The sequence below is a fragment of the Silurus meridionalis genome, chromosome 17 (assembly GCF_014805685.1).
Source record: "Silurus meridionalis isolate SWU-2019-XX chromosome 17, ASM1480568v1, whole genome shotgun sequence".
NCBI lineage: Eukaryota > Metazoa > Chordata > Actinopteri > Siluriformes > Siluridae > Silurus > Silurus meridionalis.
In genome coordinates this window covers 5,325,146-5,338,949 of record NC_060900.1, presented here as the reverse complement: position 1 = coordinate 5,338,949, position 13,804 = coordinate 5,325,146, and the positions used below count along the sequence as shown (strand labels likewise).

The 13,804-nt window shown below is 40.7% G+C and overlaps 2 protein-coding genes across 15 annotated transcripts; one reads left to right on the top strand and one right to left on the bottom strand.

Annotated features, from left to right (window-relative positions):
* Nucleotides 1-1,178: 1,178 nt before the first annotated feature.
* Nucleotides 1,179-9,266, bottom strand: hnrnpk (heterogeneous nuclear ribonucleoprotein K). Of its 2 annotated transcripts, none has more exons than XM_046870990.1 (16): nucleotides 9,205-9,266; nucleotides 7,885-7,984; nucleotides 7,104-7,201; nucleotides 6,928-6,984; nucleotides 5,691-5,734; nucleotides 4,725-4,797; nucleotides 4,527-4,634; nucleotides 4,233-4,361; nucleotides 3,829-4,139; nucleotides 3,685-3,735; nucleotides 3,547-3,592; nucleotides 3,160-3,175; nucleotides 2,949-2,981; nucleotides 2,761-2,828; nucleotides 2,489-2,658; nucleotides 1,179-2,103 (listed from the first exon to the last, which is right to left on the bottom strand). In XM_046870990.1, exons 2-16 carry the CDS (start codon nucleotides 7,940-7,942, stop codon nucleotides 2,073-2,075), a joined length of 1,293 nt encoding a protein of 430 aa, XP_046726946.1. In that variant the 5' UTR covers nucleotides 7,943-7,984; nucleotides 9,205-9,266; the 3' UTR covers nucleotides 1,179-2,072. The 2 variants fall into 2 exon arrangements, with proteins under 2 accessions (XP_046726946.1, XP_046726945.1); XM_046870989.1 differs by having other exon boundaries at nucleotides 4,527-4,640; nucleotides 9,205-9,265.
* A 99-nt stretch (nucleotides 9,267-9,365) lies between these two features.
* On the top strand, nucleotides 9,366-13,141 carry rmi1 (RMI1, RecQ mediated genome instability 1, homolog (S. cerevisiae)). Of its 13 annotated transcripts, none has more exons than XM_046870983.1 (4): nucleotides 9,366-9,543; nucleotides 9,736-9,775; nucleotides 10,410-10,605; nucleotides 10,833-13,141. In XM_046870983.1, the coding sequence occupies exon 4, from the start codon at nucleotides 10,866-10,868 to the stop codon at nucleotides 12,810-12,812; it is 1,947 nt and encodes a 648-aa protein (XP_046726939.1). In that variant the 5' UTR covers nucleotides 9,366-9,543; nucleotides 9,736-9,775; nucleotides 10,410-10,605; nucleotides 10,833-10,865; the 3' UTR covers nucleotides 12,813-13,141. The 13 variants fall into 13 exon arrangements, with proteins under 13 accessions (XP_046726939.1, XP_046726937.1, XP_046726936.1 ...); XM_046870981.1 differs by having other exon boundaries at nucleotides 9,703-9,775; nucleotides 10,410-10,504; nucleotides 10,836-13,141; XM_046870980.1 differs by having other exon boundaries at nucleotides 9,703-9,775; nucleotides 10,410-10,504.
* The last annotated feature ends 663 nt before the right edge of the window (nucleotides 13,142-13,804 follow it).

Below are 13,804 nucleotides of genomic sequence, written 5' to 3'. Positions count from 1 at the left end.
GTTTTGAGCTTGAGGTTGAAACTCTATAGAAGGCCACTCAAAATCTTCCAACCCCTCCATGCAAAACCAATCAATCATGAAGCTCACTTTATGCACAGGAGTATTGTCATGGAACAGGTTTGGATCTCCTGGTTTAAGTAAAGGAAAATCTACAACTACTGCATCCAAAGACATCCTATATAACTGTACGCCTCCAACTTTGTGGAAACAGATTGGGGAAGATCCACATACAGCTGGAAAGCTAGGTGTCTAAATACTTTTGTCTATAAAGTGTGACTATAAAGAGACAGAAAATACTATGCGTCATTTAGTAATAAATGACATGCATTTAGGGTGGTAACAGGAACACCCTTTCATACCAAACTACTGTTTTATTCATCATTAATTATCCAGGCAGCATCACTGTGTAACTTCTTTTTTCAGCTTCTCCCATTAGGGGTCGGCAGAACGGATCATCCGTCTCCATACCCCCGTCCTCTACATCTGCCTCTTTCACCCCAACTACCTGCATTTCTTCCCTCACCACATCCATAAACCTCCTTCTTGGCTTTTCCTCTTTTCCTTCTTCCTGGCGGTTCCATCCTCAGCATTCTTCTACCGATAAACCCCATGTCCCTCCTCTGCACATGTCCAAACCATCTCAATCTCACCTCCCTCACTGTGTAACTAGAAACTTGAAATTGGAAACTTAACTCCAATAGTTACAGTAACAAAAAATAAAAAATAATTCAGGCACATTAGTGGGTTTTATTTAGGGGGAAAAGCTATTTTTGTAACGAGTTAATTTGTCAGACTTTTTTCAGATCTCAGGTTTGACTCAAGATTTCCTTAGCAGCTTTAGAGGAACATTAAAATAATCAATGAAGCGGTGGACACATATTGAAGGGTGGACAATATGTTTTGACGATAAGGATGGCTATTGTGCTCTTTCTATAAAAGTATTCACGTGTAGACTAAAAACAGCTGACTTGACATTTAATATAGGAAAAATTTCATTGAATATCATCAAATGCTGAAGAAATTCTTCAAGCTTGTACATATGCACAGTGGAAATATCTTTTGAGAACCTTGATTTATTTAGCATATTGCTCCTTTCAATCTCAGCATCTGGATTCTATAAGTACAGGATAGAAAGTATGCATTGTCGAATCATTTGCTGATTATATGATGTCAACACATTTTTAAAAACTGGCATATATTTTATTGTCAACAAATGACAGTCTACAAATGTATCAGGGTGAAGAACCTCAGACAATTTGAGTAAGAAAAAAAAAAACCCAGATAAGAGGAAAAAAAACCCCAATTCACTTTTCTGTCACAAACACAATCTAAAGAACAACCATACACCCACATTTTCGATTTAAAAAGAAGAAAAATTGGGTCTTATTTAGAGTGGCAGACCTATGAAAAAAAAAAATTCAGAGGTAGAGCAAATTGGATAAATACCAGGTTTAAAACCCAGCAATAAACTGGGGAGAGAAAACCGATACACAACCCACAACATTAAACCAAGTCTTCCGGACTTCACGGCAGCCGGTAGATGAGCTGCTGCAATGCCTGGATCATCAGAAGAAAGCGACACACAGACAGAACAAGTACGGGATTTCAGATTCATATACCAATTTTTCTTTTTCCATATAAATGACTGGATATTTACACACCATTTTCTCCACACAGCCACAAGAAGGTTTCCCCCCCCCCTTCAACTTTGTAAAAAGAAAATAAACATATTAAAAATCTAAAAAAAAAAAAAAACAAACAAAAAAAAAAAAAAAAAAAAAAAGCATGGGTTTACATTCTGGATTGATATGGGAAGGCCGGTTGGGGGAAAGAAAAAAAAAAAAAAAAAAAAAGCAATACAAAACAGCATAATCTCAGGCTTTTTTTCTGTGAGGTGTCATAAGCATGGGGCTTAAAACAATGAAGTAAAAAAATAACTAAAAAGCCAAGCAAAACAATTCAATCCTAGAGAACAAGAGAACGTTCCAATCGATTCATCTGCTGAAGCTGTTGCGGGGTTTCACGCGTGCTGTGAAGCGGCAGGTCCTGAGAGAGGCGAAGGATGATTCGTGTTAGTCGTGGCGTCCCAGGATGTGAAGCGCACTGCAGGAGAGAGAACAATAAGAGGTGGATAGTACTGACTCGCATCACAGCCGAGGGAGCGGCTTCTGCTTAAAAAGCTGATTTGATGTTAACAGCTGTCCAGTTGTGCACATGATTTAGGTTCGAAAAATCCCGTAAGTGAGGTCATGAAAATGGCTCCTTTCTGCTTCCTGGCTTTTATACGCCCCATGCAAATGTGCCATAGCAGAGTGTTGGGAGTATAGATCAAATTACAGATTTTCACTAGACTCAAATTCCACAGATCATTAATAATATTCTTATTTCTGTTTAGTTTTAGGCTGCATTTAAATAAACTTAGAGAGGAGGGAGGAAATAAATAAATAAATAAAGAAAGAAACACAACCACCACACAGACAGGACCTACCTGTTCTGCAGCAGGTACTGTGCATTCTGAATCTGGTCTTGTGTGCCAGCGATGGTGATGATGCGATCTTCAGAGCCCTGGAGTGGGTCGTCGATTTTGATCGACGCTCCAGACTCACGGCGGATCTGCTTAATCCTCTGGCCCCCCTTTCCGATGATGGATCCAGCCAACTAGAAATGACAAAACAAATGAACACGTGAAAACATTCCCACACACCTGGGTTAAGGGCCTGGACAGTAAATTGGAATGTGTATAAAGGTGTAAATACGCACATCTTTGGGAATAGTCACTTGTGTGGTGATGACAGGACCTCCCATGTCACTGTAGCTACCCCTTCCACCTGAGGAAAAAAGAAATAAAAAATCAAACATTTATTACTAAAGGTTGAATATAAGATATATAAATCCACTTATTCATATTCACATATATGAATAAAACGACTACTTTATAGAATGCTTACCAGAATGATAGCTATCCCAGGATGAGCTGTTGTCTAATGTTGATTTAGAAGGGAAGGGGAAAAACATAAGGTCTTGTATTTAGTGTGTATCTGGATATATAATGTTGCAAACTGTAATATTATCCAAACAGTGCAGTTTATTTCAGTTAAGTTTCTAAAAAATTTTTTTGGTGCTTTCAATTTTACAAAATATGTAAAATGGTATACCTACCGTAACCACCATCATTCTGAGAAAGAAAAAGAAAAAAAATGGGTTTTTATAACAGATTTTATCCATCTTAACTAATTAATGCTTTCTTTAATCTTTTCCTGTCTCTATGGCAACAAGCAAATCTGTTGCCAAGGAACAACTTGGGGGATTTTTTTTCTTTTTGTCCCAATCCAACCATCTGTCCACTAAAGACTACAAGAACCGATTTGCTAGAAAAAAAATAAAACACTGGCTTTGGTGCAACGGAATTATGACTGGCATGAGTTTAGGTAAAGCCCAGTCTCTTGCTGCTCGTAAACCATTTATATTATCAAAAAATATTTGTGCATTATACGCAGAGGGAAAATAAAAAAAAGAAAAAAAAAAAATATATATATATTCTCTTACCATACTCCCACCGTAGCGATCCCCAGGTCTTCCTCTCCTGTCCCCACTAAAAAAAGAGAGAGAAAACGCATTTCAGGACATAAAAGGGCATGTCAACAACGCTGCACCAAAAACTAAACTACATCACGAGAGACTTACTGTCGTCTCTCGTCTGAATGACTGCGATGAGAGCTGTAGGAATAGTCATCACTGCAAACACACAGCAGTAACGCAATTAGTAAACTTATTCAAAATAAATTGAAATGCAATATGAACATTTTCTAAAAGGTTTGTCTCGCTAACCCTCGGCGGTGATGAGGAGGAGGTCCCATTGGCATGTTGCGTGGGGGTCTAGCTCCTCCTCTGCCTCCTCTATGGGGCGGAGGAGGGCCTCGGCGTGGACTCATGTCATCATAGTCTCTCCCCCGCGGGGGCATGTGGTGAGCCCGGGGGCCGGAGCGAGGGGGCATGCGATCAAATCCACGGTCCCGCGACGGAAACCCTCCCATTGGTCGGCGCCCACGTTCTTCATACATCACAGTGTAGCCACCGTAGTCATAGGTTTCGTCATAAAAGTTTGGATCGTACGGCTGAGCGCGGCCTTTAATGGGCGCCTGGGGAGTAACAAAAAACAAAAAAATACAGAATGAATAAATTACAAAATACATTTCTGCCACATGGTATGCTTGAGCATACAAATGTTATACCTCAGCAATGAGCTCCAGCATAGTCTTGATACACTGCACAACCCTGTCTGCTTTCCCACCAACCAGCACCACACGGTCAGTTGACTGAGGGCAGCACTCCTGGAACAGTTTGATGGTAGTCTGGGTGCTCTAATAATACAAGACAATATGCAGTTGTTAAAGATGGGAGTAAAAACATGCCTCTGGGAACTTCACAGTGCAACAATGCACACAAACAGGATTTATTTATTTTAATATGAATTTTCTTTAAAACATTTTAAATTCAAAAGAGATGCTCAGTTTGTGACCCCTCACCTCACGCAGCTCTTTGATTTTGGCCCCCTTCACACCAATAATGCTGCCTGCTAAACTCTGATGGATCAGCAGCCGCAACTCGCAATCAAAGTCCACCCCTTTATGATGCTGATACTTCAGCAAAAGAGCAGAGTCAATGAAAGGAAAACAACATTTAGAATGCTAGTGCAAATCAACCATGCAGACAGGTGTCCTGACCTCCTCTAATGTAGGGATGATCTTCAGCAGGATATCAGCCACAGTCGGGATGTCCGCGTTGATGCTCAGGATCCTTTGAGGTGTGGCGTTGTTTTTCGTCACACGGGAAGACGAAAGAGTGAGAATGACTATTAGACATGTTGTGAATACTCATGGGTCATTGCACTCAGTGTGCCCATTGTGCCATGTATTAATGATACTGTCATGCACTCCCCCATGCACAGAAAAGGAGTGATGAGCCACAAAGAAAGAAGAGAGCAAAATAATACGGTGAAACTCCAACCTGGCCCTGAAATAGCAGGGTGGAGGAGAAGAGGTGTGCATTGTATGATAAAGAAGCACTTAAAAGCTTTAGCACAAACAGGAAACTGAGGGAAACAACAGACACAGAAAGAAGAGTCTAACATAAGCGTAATAAGTAAATGAAGCAAGAAGGCATTTAGTGTTACAGGAAATGAAATAAACAGAGTGACTGATGAGGGGATGCATGGCATGGATCACAATTTTTTTTAGGCTTTCCAAATAAGGCAAACATCATATCACAATACAAAGAAAAGAGAAGTAATTAATGTATTTTATACTGCTCCATCATCACCCTTATATAGTAAATATTATTAGGAATAAATGTTAACTTGTGTTAAGATTATGCTCTGAAAATATGTCACTGAATCTCTAACAGGTAAAAAATGATGCACTTTTAATACAACTTCTGGTCTTTCTGATTAAGGAACGGAAAGAAACAGGGGTCAGAGTCATTAAATTGCTGAGATGACAGTACAGGCACTTTGCATAACATTATGGCACTTAAGATTGACAGTCATGACATCATTGTAACCATATTTATGAGAGGAGATTTATGGCAGTAGGGAGTTATCTGGTACATGAAGGACATCATTAACAGTACTGATATAGTCAGTAACAGTGTGGATAGTATTTGGAGGTTGGAGTATCTTGAGTGGCACGTACCGCTCTGGCCCACTGCTGTCTGGGACTGACACAGTGGCATTGTACTGCAGGGGCGGGGCCAAGCACCCAGAGCATTCAAGTAAGGCGCCCAAAAGGAATGGGCGCGATTATGGGCAGGGCCAACCAGGGAGTCAGGAGGTCAGGCAGCAACGCAGGTGGGCGGGACATGTCGATCCAGAATATTGGAATTGGCCAAAAAATAAACAACAAATACAAAAACAAGGAAAAAGGGGGAGAGGGAGTGGAAGAGGAGTACAATTTTTAATTGTAAAAATATGTCAGTGTGATTTCATATTCTGATATTGCTGGAGGAAAATGGAGGACAGGACAAGAAGAGAGCAATGAATATGTATTTGGCCTGTATACATTACTTTCAGTAATTAGCTTGCTGTAATTAAAAGTTCAAGAAATATATTGCACATGAAAATACAAACTAACATTCTAAGTATTTATCTCAAAGATATATAAATTCATGACGCCAGCTTTAGACTGTACAACATTCGATTTCACAAACACTACCACGCATCGCATAGGACTGATATTAAGATGTCCGTGATCATTTTGTGCTGACGGAGCACTCGTCTAAAACAAACAAAAGGAATTAGTACACACGACATAGTTACAAATTCGGTTGGGGAGATGGCAAAATGTAAAGAAATCATTGGGGATTTAGAAGAAGAGAAATTGCGACAAAATGTCTCCTTGCGATCAACTTATGATGGGACAAAAATAGAAAGCACACGAATAAAATATATATATAGTGGATTACAATTTACAGGAGAATAGCTAGCTACATAGCAGGCAAACATTGTGTACTATTACGATAGAATTTGACAAGCTACTATGTCACACATGTAAGAGTTATCCATATCGTCTTGCACAAAGCATACATGAGTATTAATTATGCACCTAATTACTTGAACTGTACAGTTTAAAGCCAGCTTCAGGAGTACTTAAGACTAATCTCAACCCAACCTTTTTGCAGTTTCTGTGATCACCACAGACAAAAATCGACCAGTTTTCCTGTCTCCTCACTTTTAATTATCAAGGTCTTATCAGTAAAGAGAAACGAGTGCATGTGGTGATCACAGAGTCTACAAGAGGTGGCTGGAGATTAGATGAGAAAGCTATAATTTTAACATTAAACAAAAAAAAGTGTGTTCTGCCTACCACAGATTTCTACGTACGTGTGAGTGTGAACATGCAGGGCAGAGACACTGAAAAGTTGTTTACTCACGTCGGTGCGCAGAGCCTTAATGTTCTTGCCACCCTTTCCGATCACAGCCCCAGCATTCTGAAATTGGAGAAGAGCAGGGAAATGCAGTTATCCGAAAACAATTGTGCTGTTAAACAAAAATACAAAAATGGATCAGTCAAGTAACATCCTGCCTGATCCAGAGTGCGAGTGCTCACTTTGCTCTGTAGCAACACGCGCAGCTCTACCATGTCATCGGATTTACGCGAGCGTTTGTATGTGGGCTCATCATCCGTGTCATCTGCTGGGCGCTTCCCTGAAATATACAAATGCAAAGTATATTAATTACTGTTTATTACTTTGCTGGCTTTTCTAAAGAAAACACATGAAGGCAGCCATCCTGATCTTTTCAACCTGCTGTTCCCATTTTGAGGGAAACACTATCCACCCCATTTCCCCCATATGAGCTCACAGCCTTCCATGAATGGCCCTCCCAATCTGAGAGCACAGTCAGCTTTGCTCTTTTGGACTCATGGCCACAAATGGCAGCAGTCACCTTTTAATACTTAACTTTTAACGATTACTCCATGGCTGAGTGGCTTTGTGTTGCTTCATAATATATACCTTCGAGCCAATTAAACAAAACATTTTGCTTATATCTCAGCAACTTTTTCTCATAACAGACCAGAGAAGATAAATAAAGTGAGAATCTATATAATTCTACAGAAACTCACACCTTTTCCAAATAATGCCTCTGGACTGCTAAGCCGCTCTCGGCTGTTTAGTTGTGTTATAGTTAAGAATGTGACAAAAAACACAACAAAAAACCCCAACGTCATACAAAAGTTGTACTGCTGTGCAATTATTAAACTAGAACAGCTGAACCACCAAGGTTACATCACTCGTTATTGGGCTCTGTCACCCAGTCTGACCCACTCAAATTCTTTACTTTTTCAGTCGTATTCAACCTTCTCCGATGTAAAGGCACCAAGATCTTACCATTGCTCTCTGTGCTGCTGAAGGTCTCCTCTTCTTGCTGGTCGTTTTCTGTGTCCATTATTTATGTGAACTGCAGAGATCCTCTCTGTGCTGAATAAATCTAAAAGGATAAACAAAACACAAAGAGAGGAGGAACATTTTACAGCTGAACCAGATGCATACCAACAAATCAGACACGTTTCGGGCACCCGGGTTGAGTTTAAAACATATCACGTTCCATATTTTATAAGCATGCATCATTTTTATGTATAAAGCCTCGAGATTTACAAACCACGTGTGTTCTACGTTTAAGGAAGTGCACTTTTCCCAACCAAAACACGTTCAAGCCATTGAGATTAAGAGTAGAATTCAAGATAATTTTTACTTTGTAATTGTAGTAATATTAACATACTGATCGATTATTTTAACTTTTAATAAATTATCTTTTGACCTTTATCTTCTTTTTGATTGAAGAAAAACAACAACACACCCAATACAACATAGCAACAAGGGATTACACAACAGAAGCTGCCTTGGATATTAAACACGGAAGTAGTGGGAGAATTGGGTTGCTTGTTCAGAAAACGAATACAGCAAGCACATAATTTACTTAAATGTTGATTTACTCGACAAATCTGATGGTGTTTTTTATCACCTTTGTCTTTTGCTATCGATTGTAAGAGGTATGAAAACAGAAGGGGAGCTCGGATAAAACACCTCAGCGTCAATGAAAGATTGACACTATCGCGTTCATGCTAATACGAACAAAAGGAAACGATATAAGAAGTAGAAATGAACTCTCAAATAAAGAAAAGGTCGCATTTCAATAATTGTTTCTCACTATCTCGTCAAAATGGAGTTAAAGAGTAACAAATGGCAAACAACCAAGATACAAAACACTAGCGCTCCTTGCTAGCGTTCCCTAATCAACAATAGATGATAACTCGCGCTAGCTGCCGGATTTCCTCCTGCTGGAATCCACTAGTGTCAATTCAGTTTACATTTACGCCTTGCTTTATTTTCTATATGCTTTGGGACATAAACTTGAAACATGTAAATTACAGACGTATGCTAATATAGAGTTATATACGAGCGATATTAGCCGAGCTAAGCTGCTAACTGAACTAGCACTATCGCTAGTTAGCAAGCTAGCCCCGAACACCGCGCCTAGCATAAACGTTAGACGCAAACAAATTTACACAAACTCAAAATTAAATAAACCCCCCAGCACTGGAAGAATAGTTCAAATAAGCCAATGTTGTTCAATAATTTTGGAAGGATGCATATTTTGGTTTGTTTTCGCCATTTTTTTACTCACACCAGGAAATACAGCAAACCAACCTTAAACCTTGCCTCGAGAATCCTCCTCCCCTGATAACAGCGCGCGCACACACATGGGAGGGGGAAAAAACATCGCAAATCAGAACACGTCCCTCCAAATATGAAGCGCCCTGATTGGTCTAATGTCAAGGTACTTAACGCTCATTGGACAAATTAGCTGTCGATCACAACTCATGCGCTTAGCATGGTTGTTAGACCGGAACTGCAGTGAAGCTGGGTTATATGGCTGCCTGCTTATCTCTACGAAAACATGGAAATGAAATAATAACAAAAAGGAAAAAATTAGACATATCTTGGAAACAATTTGCAGCATTCCTGTTGATTTAGTTGCCTTTTATTGTGAGTATTTTTTTTTATGTATTCTGACTTTGAGTTGAGCTGATTATCTAATGCACCACATTGTGCACTGTGTATATGCTTCATTATATCATTGGCAACTTTTTGGCTTCAACTTGATGTAAAGTCATGAGTAATTTTCTTTCTTTCTTTTTTTTAAAGCTGAATTTATTCGATCTGAAATGACTGAGCAAGTCACATACACTCTGGACATGTGTTTGTGAATGGACACAAGGTAAACATGGGAATACTGTTTAAAATTAAATGTTAAATTCAGTAATTAGTGCACATACACCGATCAGACTTAACGTTATTACCACTGACAGGTGAAGTAAATGACACTGATTATCTCTTCATCATGGCACCTGTTAGTGAGTGGGATAGATTAGGCAGCGTTTGAACATTTTGTATATTAATCTCTTGAGCCTTGACTGCCATGACCCTGTCACCGGTTCATCACTGTTCCTTCCTTGGACCACTTTTGATAGATACTGATCACTGCAGACCAGGAACAACCCATAAGATCTGCAGTTTTGGAGATGCTTTGACCCAGTCGTCTAGCCATCAATTTGGCCCTAGTCAAACTTTGTTTAAATCCTTAGCTTTGCCAATTTTTCCTGCGTCTAACACATCGACTGCAATGACAAAATCTTGCTTGCTGCCTAATATATCCCATCTGCTAACAGGTGCCATAATGAAGAGATAATCAGTGATATTCACTACACAGTGGTCATAATGTTATCCCTGATCGGTGTATGATAATAGCTATAAAATCTAGACAATGACCAGGATTTAAGCATTGCATCACATTTTAACCCTCTTTCTTCATGGGTTTTGATTTTTATTTACTGTTGAATGTCACATCTCAGGAGCCAGTCCAGTATTTTATGGCTGATAATCCCCATGATTTTGAGGAAAATCTTAGACGGCCATATGTGACCTGCTCCCCAGCAACCAATTTAATGTGAGCGACAGTCAGTGACAAATCTCTGGCAGGGTCTTAAAGTCTTCACTGTGAGTTCTGCTACAATGCTTGTCAAAAGCCACCTGTAAAAGGATGGACAGGTACCAACATTACTGTATGGTGAAATGAAACATGCTTGTGGATATAAGTATTCTAATTACCTCAAGCTCACCTTGATGTATATTCATATGTGGTACCGCAATCTGGATTGGGGTAATGGATTATATAAGCAGAATTTTTTTGCAGGTCTATCATTTTAGGACCTTCAGCATAAATTCCTATAATGAGAAGTTATTTCTGCTCCAATTTTGTTCCTCTTTGTTTAAAGCAGAGTGATACCACCTCGTTGAACAGTAACAGGATGCCAGTGGCACATGGTACCCAGGCCACGCACGACTGGCTGCGCTCTACATGGCACATCCAGGTGCCCCAGATGTGGCTCGATGCTTGTGTTGAATGGGTAAAAGAGGAGGCAGGTGGCATGGCCTTGCCTCAAGCCGAGCTCAACCAGCAAGTCCTAGACCAGTGGCTTCTCACAGACCTTCGTGACCTAGCTCATCCCGTCCTGCCTGCTGGCATTTCGGAGGCAGAGAAGATGGAACTTAATGGTTGCTACTGTCTTCAGGTGGACTCCCTCCTCGATGTCAGCCAGCCGGCCTATTCTCAGCTCCAGCGTATATCCGGCTCTGATTGTTCCAATGACGAAATTTCAGCTGTGACTCAAGCCACCCAAAGACCGTGGGAGGCGAAACCAACTCGAATGCTGATGTTGCAGATCACTGACGGTGTTCAGATCATGGAGGCCATAGAGTATCGCCCTGTTCCAGCTCTAAGTCCCAACCTTCCCCCGGGCACCAAGCTGCAGGTGGTGGGAGTGATGATGGTACGTCTGGGGGTGCTGCTGCTCAAACCAGAAAATGTAAAGGTGCTGGGTGGAGAAGTGGAGGACTTGATGGAGGCACATTCTCAGAGCAGACTGCTCCGCCAGACCTTAGGGTTGCCTGAGGAAAACCCTCAGCAAGTAGCAGAAGATCAAGAGGTCCAGCAACGGACAAGGATTGAGGGAACCCTGGACAGTGGATATGAGAGCATTCCAAGCAGCATTACCTCACAAATGACCAGGAGAAATGAGTCTCGTCAGTTAGAGAGCACTAGATTAAGCACCCTCGAAGTGACTCAAATGTCTAGACAGAGTCGGCCGGATATTGATGATATTCCAGATGAGGACTTTGATTACATTCCGGATGACTTCATGGAATATCCAGAGGACATTCCAGACTTTCCAGAAGACTCTGACCATGGGCAGGACAACTTGGGTAACAGTCTAAACGACTTCAGTAATGGTCCAGAGGATTTTGATGACCTTCCAATGGATGAATTGGATGACATGATGTCACCTACTGATCCCGAAATCTTGCTCGACAGTGAACGTGTGGAAAATGAAGGAACACCACAACAAGATGTTTTAAGTACAGACTACAGCCAAACAGCTCGTCAAGTCAACATGCCTCATGCATCAAACCGTCTTAGTTTACATAGGAAAGCTCCTCTTAGTGAGGCAAATCTAAGTGAACTGATTGAAATTGATCTGGACGATGATGACTTTTCATCCTCAGAACCTACGTTAGTCAGATACGAGTCCAAATCACAGGTTCCACAAAACAGCTGCAACAAAAAAGCTGAAACAATAAGCCTCGACCAACCCCGAGCATCAAACCCCTGCAGCTTGTCCCCTGATATTCCCCACAGTGATGCAAATCCAACTGAGGTTATTGAACTTGACACAGATGACGACTTCTCCTCTTCCCCAGAACCAAAGATGCCCAGATATGAGCCCAGATCACAGGTTCCTGCACAAAGCTGCAGCAAAACACCTGACACATCAATCCTCAACTACCTTTGTGTTTTAAAGAATGGTGTTTGGCCACCTCTGAGTGCTCAAGTAGTGCGGATACATGCTTTTATAGTCACACTGCTAGGGAGCCTGCGGAGCAGTGGAGGGGAATGGAAAGTCAGGGCCACCATATCGGACGGGACCGGATACCTGGATGTAGATCTATCGGACAGTTTGCTGGCGAATCTGATTGGCTTCTCAGCAGCAGAGTCTAAAGTTCTAAGGAAGGATCCAGCAAAGCGTGGTGTGGTGGATGCTGGGATACTGAAGTGTCAGCAGGAGCTGGTGGATATGTGCTGTGTAATGAGTGTGCAGGTAGACCCGAACGGATCGGGCACAGTGCTGAAAGCCGACCCGATAACCGACCGAGAGTTCTGCGAAATACAGCGGAGGGTGATGGACAGGAAGTCCTAACACACATAATGCTGTTTCTTCCATGTTTTTTTTTGTTTTTGTTTTTTTATATTATTGTTACTATTGAACAAGCAGGCAGGTATCAGTTAGCATCTTGCGTGACAACTGAAGGACCAAATGAGGCATTCAAAGCATTTATAATAAACCTTTCATATGTAGAAATGTTGTTTGAATGTTGTTTTCCAAACTAGCAAGAAAATTATCATTCAGACTCTAAACTCTAATTCACAGTCTAGACCTTGGCGGAAATGTATGTCTGGCAACTGCTGATTGTTTAATTTCTGTCTTTTTTTATATTTTATTATTTACAAATAAATGTATAAAGCTCATCATTTGTGTTGTATATGGACTAGATGGTTGTTTGAAATGTATACCAGTATGTTCATCAACGTGGTGTTTCAGTGTGGAGACACCATAACGGATATTCTTGACTCAGCTCCGTTTGTAAGAATGTGGTTTTGAAAATACATCCATACATATTCATGTTGTATTCTTCACTGAAACCCAACCAAACGTTCATTTTTTCTTTCTTTCTTACAATGTTTGTTTTTTCTTTCGTTCTTCAATTCTGCTGAAGTTTGGTGCTATCTCATTCCATCCTACTCTATTCCATTCTATCTCCCTCCATCTCAGTCCATTTTATTCTTCCCAATTATATCCCGCCATCTCTTTCCATCCTGCTCCATTCCATTTGCTCTTATTCCATCTCCCTCCATCACAATACATTCCTTTTTATTCTATTTCTTTCTATCTTGCTTCTTCCCACTCTTCCCAGCTCCATCCCAGTCCACCCTAATTTCTCATTCCCTCTCTTTATACTTCGCTCCATCCCAATCAATCCCAATTTACCTGGATTTTGGTGCAAATCTGAATTTGCAATGGTGGCAGTATGTTAGAACTACAGCTAAATTGTAAGTTTAAAACTTAGTAGTTTCTTGCAACCTCGGTTTAAGACTTGCTGGTTGATTTCATTCCATTTCTTAACCGGTAAC

Bases quoted from the DNA above. Each gene is read 5' to 3' on its own strand.
- hnrnpk (XM_046870989.1), bottom strand. From the start codon at position 7,942: ATGGACACAGAAAACGACCAGCAAGAAGAGGAGACCTTCAGCAGCACA. The intron at 4,798-5,690 runs GTACGTGCCACT...CACACCTCAAAG, and splicing joins GACAGCAGTGGGCCAGAGCG to GATCCTGAGCATCAACGCGG. The intron at 2,104-2,488 runs GTAGGTCCTGTC...TCTCTCCTGCAG, and splicing joins CAGTACCTGCTGCAGAACAG to TGCGCTTCACATCCTGGGAC.
- rmi1 (XM_046870987.1), top strand. From the start codon at position 10,866: ATGCCAGTGGCACATGGTACCCAGGCCACGCACGACTGGCTGCGCTCT.